The 13,345-nt window shown below is 45.5% G+C and overlaps 1 protein-coding gene across 9 annotated transcripts in view; it reads right to left on the reverse strand.

Moving 5' to 3' along the window:
* Window positions 1-13,345, reverse strand: part of LOC126996653 (protogenin-like) — an 88,180-nt gene that overhangs the window by 8,038 nt on the left and 66,797 nt on the right. For all 9 annotated transcript variants that reach the window (XM_050857340.1, XM_050857339.1, XM_050857338.1 and 6 more), the window contains 2 exons: window positions 9,645-9,820; window positions 6,135-6,270 (listed from right to left, as the gene is read on the reverse strand). In XM_050857340.1, coding sequence (XP_050713297.1) covers window positions 6,135-6,270; window positions 9,645-9,820 — 312 coding nt within the window. The remainder of the gene's footprint in view (window positions 1-6,134; window positions 6,271-9,644; window positions 9,821-13,345) is intronic.

Below are 13,345 nucleotides of genomic sequence, written 5' to 3' on the forward strand. Positions count from 1 at the left end.
AGAAAAGGCTGCTAAAGCATTAGATGAAGTCCCTCCGTCCGGTAGAGGCTGTATGAATGGGCTCGAGTGCCCTAGTGCGGAGAAGTGAAGACACCAACCAGGCGAGCGAATGCATGAAAATTGGATGTTTGAATGTGAGGCAGGGGTGTGGGGAAGTATGAGGACGTGTGCAAGGAGCTGAATGAATGGAAGTATTATGTGGTTGGTCTGACTGAACACACCTTAGAGGTAGGGTACAGTTTGAGGAGAGTGAGTGTGTGATGTTAGGAAAGGGCCGCGAGAAACAGACGATGATGGGAGGAGGCGTAGCCTTTCTCCACCGAAAGCACTTGAATATGGAAGAGTTGGATGTAGGAAACAGTGCTGGCAGTGAGGATGTTTTGGCTTTGAGAGTGGAATGCAAGGATAGGAAGGGCAGACCAGTGAGAGTAGTAATGGTTGTTGTGTACATGACTGTGGAGGGTGAAAGGGCAGCTAGAGAGAACAGGGTGAAGTACAACACTATTAGGAAAATTATGAGGAAGCATGCAGGAGAGTGAGTGATTGTTTTAGGTGACATGAACACACACATGGGTATGCTAGGTGAGCGCATGAACAGGAATGGGGAAATGTTAGCTGAGTTTGCTAGTGATATGGATCTGGAGAACCTGAATGAAACTATGGCAGAGGGATGGGTGACCTGGAGTGCGAGAGACCAGGAGTTGGCGATTGACTATATGTTGGTGAATGGAGGAATGTGTGAATGTGTGTCTCGCATGTGGATAGATGAGGAGAGAATGATTGATATTGTGTCTGACCATAATATGTTGACAGTAGAGTGAATGTTGATGGGTAAGAATGAAATGACAAAAGAGGTCAGAAAAAAGTGGAGGCTAAGAGATGTAGGATGGGAGAATTTCCAGGCAGATCTGAGAGAAAGAAACTGGGAGTTTGATGGTGTGCAGGATGTGGATGCACTGAATGAGAGGCTTGTAGAGAATGTAAGAAAAGCTGCAGTCCGCAACATTGGGTATATCAAAATGAATGGTAGAAAGCGTGTGAGCAAACCGTGGTGGAATGCAAGTGTTAGGGAAGCAAGGAAGGAGCAGAAGAGGTTGAATAAACTGTGTCGGTGGCTGAGGAGAAAGAGGCATGATAGCAAGGAAGCTGAGGGTGCGTATCAGAATGCATGGGAAGGATATGTTAGGCAGCAGCGACTGATGAAACGAACGATTAGGAGTGCGAAGGTTGACTGCGAAAGAGGTGTGATTCAGAGCCTGAGAGAGAAGGGGCTTGAGAGTGGCCATGAATGGTATAGATTCCTAAAAGGTGAGAGGATGAGTGACAGTGATAATGTAGAATGTGGGCGAATGATACAGGAATGTTGCGCTAAGTAGGTGGGTATACCTACCCTTTGAAGATAGGCAAAATGTGTTTGAATGGAGAATAACAAACAGAAATGGAGAGGAGTTTGAGTGGAATGGAAGAATGTGATAGACATGGCAGTAAAGGATGAGGGATTGAGCAAGTGGAAAAATGAGATGGAAAGAAAGGAAACCCTCAACTGGTACAGGGAGAAAGAGGCCCCAAAGTGTGAGGTGTGGTATGAGGGTAGCCTGGGAGGTAATCTTCTTTTCCGTGCTAGAGCACAGTGTCTGGATGTAAATGAAAGGAACTATAGATGGTCTGAGTCCCGCAGCAAAGTGTGCCAGATGTGTGATGGGTGTGGACGAGACTGTGCAGCATGTAGTGCTGGAATGTAAAAAGTATGACAGGGAGAGAATGAAGGTGATACAGGTGTTTCTGAGTGAGATGGGATGTGGAGTGAATGGGAGGATGGTATGGGAGTGGATGGTGCTGCTGCTGGGGCTCAGTGGAGAGACGAATGGACGAGTGATTGAGGCAGTGAAAGAGTTCCTGGAGAGCATGTGGCGTGCAAGATGTAGGCAATGATACCTTGCCCCGAGCAGAATACCAACTTTCTGTATGTTTTTGTTTTTTCCTTCTCAGGAGCTGCCGATACAAAGGCCTGGCTGGGGAGAAATCCCAAGCCACCTGTGACATCAAGATCAAGATCACTTTTTTTTTTTCCCCTTAACCACCTCTTTCTCTATACAGGTAACTCGATTTACGCGAGTTTGGTTTACGCGTTTTTTAAATAACGCGGGGTCCAAAATCCAAATAAATGTTTAATTTACATGTTTTCTTCACTTATGCGCAATATTTTATGAAGTGGCCACCAGATGTCTCACGCAATTGGACTCACGGCGCCGCGGCCACACAGCTGAGCTCAGTTCTTCCCACGCACCACTTGAACAACAATACAGTACCCACGCTGCCACGCTACTCAACAATAGGGGTGGGCAGGTACCGGTACTAATGGTACCAGCTATACGGTACAGTACCGGTACCAGACTGCTTGGTACCGGTACCAATACTATCCAGTCGCTCATAATGTCCCTCATTTCTTCCTCACACGAGTGAGGCTGAGACTGAGTGCCTGAGTGGATATCTCGGTGATATGGATATTCTCTCTCTCTCTCTCTCTCTCTCTCTCTCTCTCTCTCTCTCTCTCTCCACTGAATGAAGTGAATATTTATTTTTTCAATAGAAACCTACCTCTTGTTTGATTTACAGTTTTTGATTTACGCGACCTCTTCAAGGACACAATACTCGCGTAAATTGAGAGTTACCTATATTTTCCTTCTCTCCTTTCAGTTGCTTTTCAATTACTTCTTTGAGGTTTACATTAGCTTTTTCATTTTCAACTTTCCAGGGGCGGAATTCACAAACATACTCACTAACTACGAACTAACATAACTACGCACTATTGATTTAGCGACCAACGTTAGCGTCAGATTCACAAAGCAAACCTTAGATGGTAGTTAGAGGCGCGCTGAGTCAGCGAGGCTGCTGATTGGTTGATGATGTCATTGGCCTTACAGCGAATCACAAGCATGTTCACAAAACCGTCAGCCAATCGTAGGGAGCCCCCTCCAGCTGCCGCTTCAAAAGAACCCGTTCTCTTTTCCCATTTTCTTCCTTCTAAGGCAAACTGCACTAAATCGTAATCTAGGAACTTAACTATTTTGTCGTTTGTTGCACATTAACGTCAAGGTAACTCTGCTGTTCGATGTCTTGTTATCTAAGAACATGCTTAAGGGGAAGAAAAAGAAGATAAAAAGGAGATTGAGGCAGGAAGAGAGCAAATTAAAAATAATGTGGCACATATAAATACCAAGGCAGACAAAGACGGAAGGAAGGAACGAGGAAAAGTTAAGACTGTCTTGCCATATCTGCAGCCCAACTCATGGGCTGTCACCCGACAAAGGTCCGTGGTCCCACGGAGGGACAAATGTAGAGATGGATGGATGATCAAATGGATGAGGAGGTAGGAAGATGAAGGAGGAGGGAGGTCTGGCAATCCCCCGGCCAGGCGTCGGTGTTGCCATACCGCCCACACTTATCATATGCCTCTCAAAGTGTTTATATCTCATCATTTTATAAAGAAATGGGCTTCCTCTACTCGCAAAGTTATATTTCAAGCTGAAAAATGTGATTTATAAGCATATATATGTAAATATGATAATATTGTTAGCGTTTACTACACCTTCGAGGCAGTAGTTATTTAAAAACATATTTAGCGTCACACAGAGCGCGTTAAACCTTTGTAAATCCGCGCGCTAACCCGTGACATCATCGATTAGTTGGGTAGTTATTACCGCGTAAGCTTTGTGTATTGCAATGTTCTCAAAACTATGCACTAAGAGCCCAAAACTATGCACAAAGCCTTTGTGAATCTAGCCCCAGGTTTTCATTTCACCCAACACTTCTTCTCTGACCCTCTGTTCCTCCCTGCTCACTATTTCTTTCAGATCTTCATTTTCCTTTCTTGCCACTCCTAGGCCTTCCTTCATCATTTTTTCATATTTTGCCCACTTCTCTTTCAACTCTTCATTTTCCTGAATCAGTTTTTTTTCCATCTTCCAAATTACGCATTCGTGATTGGAGATCCCTTTGTTGCTCCCTATTTTGTAAGTCCTCCTCGTCTCTGCTCTTGACTATTCTGATCCATTTGTCTAGTTTCCTTTCCATAAGCAGAATTCTTTTATATATAGCGGATTCCTTACAGGTAACTCGATTTACGCAAGTTTGGTTTACACGTTTTTTAAATAACGCGGGGTCCAAAATCATAATAAATGTTTAATTTACACATTTTTTCCACTTATACGCGATATTTTATGGAGTGGCCACCAGATGTCTCATGCAACTGGACTCACACGGCGCTGTGGCCACACAGCTGAGCTCATTTCTTCCTGCGCGCCACTTGAATAACAATACAGTACCTACGCTGCCACGCTACTCAACAATAGGGGTGGGCAGGTACCGGTACTAACGGTACCAGCTATACGGTATGGTACTGGTACCAGACTGCTCGGTACTGGTACCAATACTAGCCAGTCGCTCATTTCTTCCTCACACGAGTGAGGCTGAAACTGAGTGCCTGAGTGGATATCTTGGTGATATGGATCTCTCTCTCTCTCTCTCTCTCTCTTCACTGAATGAAGTGAATATTTATTTTTCGATAGGAACCTTCCTCTTGTTTGATTTACATTGTTTTTGATTTACGCGACCTCTTCAAGGACACAATACTCGCATAAATCAAGAGTTACCTGTACTCGCAAATCCAAAAAATTTTTTCTCGTACCTTTCCTCTCCACTCTTGTCTTCACTGCTCCCTATATCCATCCTTTGTTCTTTCATTCGTGCTCCTCTTCCTCCTCTTCTTGGTGTTATCCACTCCAAATCATCCTCCCTCCCACTCATCCTACAACACTTCACTGGAGACGATTCCAACACTGAAGCATGGCCCAGCCATAGCAAAACACAACCCTGGACGACGAGTCAGCTGATTTTTACACGGGTAGTTGGGAGACCCCTCGCCCACACGTCCAATCTCGGTGGCGGTGTGTGTGTGTGTGTGTGTCCTTTTCAGGTCTCTTCTGCACCTCCTGTGTTGCCAGAGAGGATGAACCACATGGAAGGAGTAGAAGCAAGTTGAGTGTAAAATGCGAGAGCAGTGTCACACCAGCGTTTTAGCCATTAGTTACTCATATTCAACAGTACACAACACAGTAGATATGTGGGAAGCGAGCTACCCTCATGGGGTCCTGCCTTCAAATCTCAGGTGAGTGTGTGACATGTGTCGCACACTCAACTCGCCTCTACTCCTTCCATGTGGTTCTTCCTCACTGGTGACACAGGAGGCACAGAAGAGACCTGAAAAGAACACACACATTTAACCATTTATTTTATTATTTTCCCCTACTCACCGCATTTATTTTTACAACATAAGTGTATCAAATGAAAATGTAAAACAAGTTGAAATTGGATTTCGTGAGCACATTCATTTCAAAGGAACTTTTCAAATGAATGCCTAAAGCCTGCCATGAATGAGAGTATGACATGCAGCATGTTTTACAGGGTTATAATCTGCTGTGGCCACAAGAGTAGTTATGCAGTCTGCACAGGAGGCAGCGTGTCAGCAGGACACAAGAACCACTGTCCTGGCCAGGGTAACTGTAGTGGAGCATAAGGCCCAAAAATTTCATATCTCCTTAGGTGGGGAAAAGTTGGTGTCATCCTTCCTTGTCCTTCCTTGCCCTATGAACTGAGAAAAGAACAGTGTTAGGTCGAGCCTTAACTTGACTCAACTCATGTCTGAATGTGAACCTGACTTTTCTCATTATGTAGACTGACTGACCTGTAGGATTTGTGATATGCTGCCTTTCTTGGTGTAGGAAATGTTACAATAGTTTTTTGTGTGTAGATGTGGTGTATCTTTGTAGGAAATATGTCACTACTATAAAAACTGCTAAAGTTGGAGGAGCTGTGATGTGTGGGAAATGTGTCATTGGAAATGTGGTTCATCCCCGATGTAATGACACCTGAAATGAGCTCAAAAAAAGAGATAGTTCAAGCCAGAACTATTCATGAATTTAGTTAAACTTGATAATCTGGAATTTGGAGACAGGACTCCATGAGGGTAGCTCACTTCCTGTATATCACAACTAGATAAACACAGTTAAGTAAATACACACTAGGAATGCCTTTGCCTTTCAAACTTTCCAATGTGTGACCTTGGATTGACTTACACTCAGTGGTTATCTGCGGCTCACCCTCCAGTGTTGCCCGGATGTATATGAAGACTGTGGTGGATGCTCCAACACCCTTCCTTGTCACCCCTGCAATGCGTAGGGTGTAATTGGTGTTGGAGACCAGGTCTTGTATCTGTAAGAAGCATGTAAAAAGGAGAGGTTAGACAGTTTTTTTCTTTTTTAGGTGCTGCCTATAGTTATGGTAGGCTTTCTTGGGGGAATAACCCCAGCCTGTTAGTAGTGCAGGCAAATTTTATTGGTAGGGGCTGCCGTGATGTATTACCGTATTTCCCGCCACAAAAGACACACCGGAGTATAAGACGCACCTATAATTTGGCAAGGGGCGCTACGTTCGATGGGCAATTCTGGTCTTGATCTTGACTTTCAGGGACCGTATACCTACTTTTAGGTAGAAATAATGTTGATTAATTTCTGTCAATCATATTATGTTTTAATATAGTTATTTTTACAAAGAGAAACAAAAATGCATTTACAATAAACACTTGAGTCATCCACGGATATCCGTTCTTTCAAACATGTATCACAGAAAACATCAGCTGACTGGGCCACTGCACAGCAGAAATCCCTCCAGATTAATCTGCCCAAGTCCGCCCCATGGCCACCGAGTAGAGTCATGTCAGGCAGCACCTTGCTCTACCAATATTGTTCCCATGTAATAGCCGATTTAACCATCACTGCCGAGATACCCGCCACACTGGTGATTGGTGCACCGCGGCGTTGTTGTGTTTTGTGTTTCGTGTTCTCGCCGCACCACAGCTTTCACATGTGATGTGTCTTTTTCTTCTCGTGACCTGTATGGTTTTATCGCTTCACATGTCCTCCTCCTCTCTTTTGCTTATTCACACTTTCCTTTTCTATTGCATCAAATTATTTATATCAATCAAAATTTGTACCTTTGGCATATGCCGTGCAGGGGTAAGTTTTTGGCATTTTCTGAGTGAAAAAAGAGCGCATTACACACCGCAAAATATGGTATATTTCATTCTGGGGACATCTGGAAACTAATGTGTCAAATGGAGGTGTTTTAGGTGTTGGTTTCATACCGGTAATAATAACCCTAGGCCTACAAAAACTTAACCATCAGCATATAAGACACAGGGTGATATTTTGAATCTTCTTTTCTGAAAAAATGCAACTTATATGGCGGGAAATACGGTATTTTAAGAAAAAAAAATCCACATTTTCATTGGACCTAATGTATATGCAGTATTACATTTGACCACCTTACTTTATTATAAACAAACATTTTAGTACACACATATATATAGCCGAACCCGTCACCCGATCCACTACACGGTCAGGGGTGACGGGTGGGGGGGCAGGGTCGCGAGGGTGGTCAGCTAAGGGGCCGGGGGATATGTGGGAGGAGCAGGGCGGGATGGAGAGGGTGGTCCACTATGGGGCCAGGAGTGACGGGTGGGGCGGGGTGGGGCATGGCGATGGGGGTGGTCCAGTACGGGGCCGGGGTAATAGGTGGGTCGAGGCAACAGCAAAGGTGATCCTCTACGGGGCCGGGGGTAATGGGTGGGGCCGGGCAGGGTAGCGGGGGTGGTCATCTACGGGGCCGGGGCTAATGGGTGGGGCAGGGCAGCGGGGTGGTCATCCACGGGCCGGGCTAACGGGTGGGGCGGGACAACAGCAGAGGTGGTCCTCAACTGGGCCGGGCTAACAGGTGGGCGGGGCAGGGCAGCGGGGTGGTCGCTCACGGGCCGGGGGTAACAGGTGGGAAGGGTAAGGCGGGGGGGGATGGTCGTCTACAAGGCCGAGGGAAATGGGTGGGGGCGGGGCGGTGGTGGGGGTGGTCTTCTTCGGGGACGGGGTAATGGGTGGGCGGGGTGGCAGTGGGGGTGGTCTTCAAGGACGGGGTAATGGGTGGGCGGGCGGCAGTGGGGTGGTCCTCTATGGGGCTGGGGGTAATGGGTGGGGCGGGGTGGCGGTGGGGGTGGTACTCTACGGGGCTGGAGGTAACGGGTGGGGCGGGGTAAGGCAGGGGTCAGAGGGTCGCTCACGGGCTGGGGGTAATGGGTGGGGTGGTCCTCTACAGGGCCGGGGGTAATGGGTGGGGCAGGGCGGTGGTCTTCTACAGGGACGGGGGTAATGGGGGGCGGGGTGGCGGTGGGAGTGGTCTTCACGGGCCGGGTAATGGATGGGCGGGCAACTACAGAGGTGGTCCTCACGGGGCCGGGGTAATGGGTGAGGTGGGGCAGGGCAGCGGTGGTGGTCATCTACAGGGGCGGGGGTAACAGGTGGGGCGGGGCAGGGCGGCGGGGGTGGTTATCTACGGGGCCGGGGATAACGGTTGGGGCGGGGCAGGGCAGCGGGGGTGGTCATCTACGGGGCCGGGGATAACGGGTGGGGCGGAGCAGGGCGGCGATGTTTGTCGTCTACGGGGCAGGAGGTAATGGGTGGGGAGGGGTAAGGGGGGGGGGGGGGTCGTCTACGGGGCCGGGGGTAATGGGTGGGGTTGGTCTTCTACAGGGCCAGGGGTAATAGGTGGGGCGGGGCGGCGGTGGGGGTGGTCTTCTACGAGGCCGGGGGTAATGGGTGGGGCAGGGCGGTGGTGGGGGTGGTCCTCTACGGGGCCGGGGGTAATGGGTGGGGGTGGGGCGGCAGTGGGGGTGGTCCTCTATGGGGCCAGGGGTAATGGGTAGGGTAGTGTGGCAGTGGGGGGTGGTCATCTATGGGGCCCGGCGTAATGTGTGGGGTGGGGCGGCGGTGGTGGTGGTCCTCTACGGGGTCGGGGATGACAGGTGTATACAATGATGCCATGTTTTGTCTTTATAAGGTGTTAACACCAATAATAACAACAGCCATCTTGTATCTACGCCAACAATGGGCATCTCACATCTAAAGCATCAAGAGAACAATCTAACACACTCTATATTAATTTTATATTGTAGCATTATTTTCATTTGTAATCGACATCTAATAATTTATAAACATATATATTTCATTCTGGGGACATCTGGGAACTATTGTGTTAAACGGAGGTGTTTTAGATGTTGGTCTCGTACCATGTAACAATAACCCCTGAGTCCACCAAAACCTGACCATCGGGTTTAAGATGAAGGCTGAATTTTCTAATCTTCTTTAAGAAAAGAAAAAAATTGTGTCTTATATGGCAGGAAATACGGTATTTTTGCTTGGCCCATGCTGCCCCCAGTGCTCCATTTGAATGAAGTCAATGAAGTTAGGATTAATTGAAGATCTGGGCAGCATATGGGTAATCTTCTGTTACTCGGCACTGGTTGAAAATTGTTAGCATGCATTGGTGGAACTTGAACCTAGGTCATCAGGCTCACCACACCCACTTGCTGACCACTTGACCACTGCCACTGCCAGTGATCTTTGGTTAAAGGATACAGAACTTTGTGTCTCTACTTTGATATTAATAATTTTTGTGCTTTGCTTAACTTAAACTTGACACATGCCAGAATGAGGAAGAATGGATGATAGAAGGGTGGTGAGAGAGTGGTGAGAACTGACCTGAGTAGTTGTGAGATAGGGGTCTATGGTTTGATTGCGCCATTCCTGTTCATCGTGGGAGAACGCTACAAGGTACTTAAGCAGATGGCCATTGACAAGACGTGGCGGATTCCAGGTGAGAATGGCATCCTTAGGGCTTGCAGGCACCCATGTCACATTGAGTGGTGGTGTGGGAACTGAGGGGAAAATGAAGCAATAAGATAAGGTATTAAGGCTGACTAATTACATTCTTCAAGGGGACTAGTCAACATAGTATTTTTTGGCACATTTTGCACAAGTATATATATTATGTAAAGTCTGTATTTCATATTTATGGGGGTCTTTTTATATATATATATATATATATATATATATATATATATATATATATATATATATATATATATATATATATATATATATATATATATATATATATATATATATATATATATATATATATATATATATATATATATATATATATATATATATATATATATATATATATATATATATATATATATATATATATATATATATATATATATATATATATATATATATATATATATATATATATATATATATATATATATATATATATATATATATATATATATATATATATATATAGGAATGGAAGCAGCTCTAGGAAGGAAAAAAAAAAAAAAAAAAAAAGCTATTTGCTGCTCCCACAAAAAGCGCTCAGAGAAGTGGCCAAAATAGAGATCAACTTCAGAAGGAGAGGTGTCCTGATACCCTCCTCTTGAAAGAGTTCAAGTCATAGGCAGGAGGAAATACAGATGAAGGAAGATTGTTCCAGAGTTTACCAGCGTGAGGGATGAAAGAGTGAAGATGCTGGTTAACTCGTGCATAAGGGATTTGGACAGTATAGGGATGAGCATGAGTAGAAAGTCGCATGCAGCGGGGCTGAGGGAGGGGGAAGGCATGCAGTTAGCAAGTTCAGAAGAGCAGTCAGCGTGAAAATATCGATAGAAGATAGAAAGAGAGGCAACATGGCGGCGGAATTTAAGAGGTAGAAGACTATCAGTAAGAGGAGAGCTGATGAGACAAAGAGCATTAGACTCCATTCTGTCCAAGAGAGCTGTGTGAGTGGAGCTCCCCCACACGTGAGATGCATACTCCATACGAGGGTGGACAAGGCCCCTGTACATGGATAGCAACCGTGCGGGGGAGAAGAACTGGCGGAGACAATACAGAATGCCCAACCTCGAGAAAGCTGATTTAGTGAGAGAAGAGATGCGAAGTTTCCAGTTAAAATTTTGAGTTAAGGATAGACTGAGGATGTTTAGTGTTGAAGAAGGTGACAGTTGTGTGTTGTTGAAGAATAGGGGATAGGTGTTTGGAAGATTGTGTTGAGTTGATAGGTGGAGATATTGGGTTTTTGAGGCATTGAAGGAGACAAGGTTCCTTTTACCCCAATCAGAAATGATAGCAAAGTCTGAGGTTAAGCGTTCTGCAGCCTCCAGTCTGGAGTCTTGTAATTCCTGTTGAGAGGGTCTTCTGTTGAAAGGAGTTGAAAAATGCAGAGTGGAGTTGTCAGCGTATGAGTGGATAGGACAGTTTGTTATGGAAAGATCACTGGTGAGTAACAGGAAGAGAGTGGGTGATAGGACAGAGCCCTGTGGAACATCACTGTTGATAGGTTTAGGGGAAGAACAGTGACCATCTACTGCAACAGAGATAGATTGGCCAGAAAGGAAACTGGAGATAAAGGAAGAGAGAAGGATAGAAACCGTAAGAGGGCAGTTTAGAAAGCAAAGAGTTGTGCCAGACTATCGAAAGCTTTTGATATGTCTAGCACAACAAAGAAAGTTTCACCAAAACGACTAAGAGAGGATGACCAAGAGTCAGTTAAGAAAGTAAGAAGATCGGCAGTAGAATGTCCCTTGCGGAACCCATACTGACCAAGGTCAGAAGTGGAAAGGTGCTTTTGAATCTTCAGGTTAAGGATTGATTCAAAAGCTTAAGATATACAGGAAAGAAAAGCTATAGGGCGGGAGTTTGAGGGATTGGAATGGTCACCCTTCTTAGGCATAGCTATATGAAGGCGTACTTCCAGCAGGAAGGAAAAGTAGATGTTGATAGGCAGAGACGAAAGAGTTTGACCATGCAGGGTGTCAGCATGGAAGCAGAGTTTTTAAGGACAATAGGAGGCACTCCATCAGGTCCATAAGCCTTCTGAGAGTTGAGGCCAGAGAGGGCATAGAAAACATCATTCTTAAGAATCTTAACAGGCATAAAGGAGTCAGAGGGGGGATGATTAGGAGGAATATGCCCAGAACTGTCCAGAGTGGAATTTTTACGTAAAGTTTGAGAGAAGAGTTCAGCCTTAGAGATAGATGAGACAGCAGCGCTGCCGTCAGGGTTAAGGAGAGGAGGGAAAGATGAAGAAGTGAAATTGGAGGAGATATTTTTAGCTAGGTACCAGAAGTCTCTGGAAGAATTAGAAAGAGCATGGTTTTGACATTTCCTATGGATGAAAGAGCTTTTGATAAGTCAAAGAATAAATTTGGCACAATTCCAGACAGAAACGTAAAGATCATGGTTAGCAGTAGTGCTAAGGCTCTGGTACCTGTTGTGAGCTGCCTCTCTATCTTTGATAGCACAAGAACAAGAACAAGTGTGATTAAACCAAGACTTTTTAGCATGAGAGGTAGAGAAAGTATGTGGAATGTGTGCCTTCATTCCAGAGACAATCACCTCTATGATGCACTGGGCACACACAGAGGGGTCTCTCTCCTGAAAGCAGTAATCATTCCACGGGAAATCGGAAAAACACATCCTCAGGTCGTCCCAACGAGCTGAAGCAAAATACCAGAAGCATTGCCTCTTCGGTGGGTCCAGAGGGTGTACAGTAGCGATAGGACAGGATACAATATTAAGGTTGTGATCGGAGGAGCCCAATGGAGAGAACAGTTTGACAGAGTAAGTAGAAGGGTTAGAATTAAGGAAGAGGTCTAGTATGTTGGCCCTGTCTCCAAGACGGTTGGGAATATGTATAGGGTGCTGAACCAACTGCTCTAGATCATTGAGGAGAGCAAAGTTGAAGGCTTGTTCACCAGGCTGGTCAGTGAAAGAGGATGAAAGCCAAAGCTGGTGGTGAACATTAAAATCTCCTAGGATGGAGATTTCAGTGAAGGAAGATTGTGGGTTAAGATGTGCGAGCTCAAGTAGTCAAAGAATTTGACATAGTTAGTGGAGTTAAGTGATAGATAAACAGCACAGATGTATTTAGTAATAGAATGACAATGAAGTCTAAGCCAGATGGTGGAAAATTCAGAAGAGTCAAGGTTGTGGGCACGAGAGCAAGTGATGTCGTTGTGCATGTAGGCGCAACATCCAGCTTTGGATTGAAATTTAGGACAGAGATAGTAGGAGGGAACAGAGTAGAGGTTGCTGTCAGTAGCTGCCGAGACTTGTGTTTCGGTGAGGAAGAGGTGAGATGGTGCTCCACAGAATGGATACTGGAACGAATACTGTGAATGTTGCAGAAATTGATCAGAAAAAGGTCTGAGGAGTTATCAGGACACCTCTCAAGTCGGCAGCCAAAAGCGGAGTCCTCCATTGGGCAATTTGTGGTCCCCCCCAAGGCGGGGACTCCGAGGCAATGCTAATTTTCGCCATTTTGAATTTGTAAAATTTTGGGAGATGGTGTGTATGTTGTGTGAATGTAGTGTGGTGTGGAAAGAGAGAGA

The sequence above is a fragment of the Eriocheir sinensis genome, chromosome 10, assembly GCF_024679095.1.
Source record: "Eriocheir sinensis breed Jianghai 21 chromosome 10, ASM2467909v1, whole genome shotgun sequence".
Taxonomy (NCBI): domain Eukaryota; kingdom Metazoa; phylum Arthropoda; class Malacostraca; order Decapoda; family Varunidae; genus Eriocheir; species Eriocheir sinensis.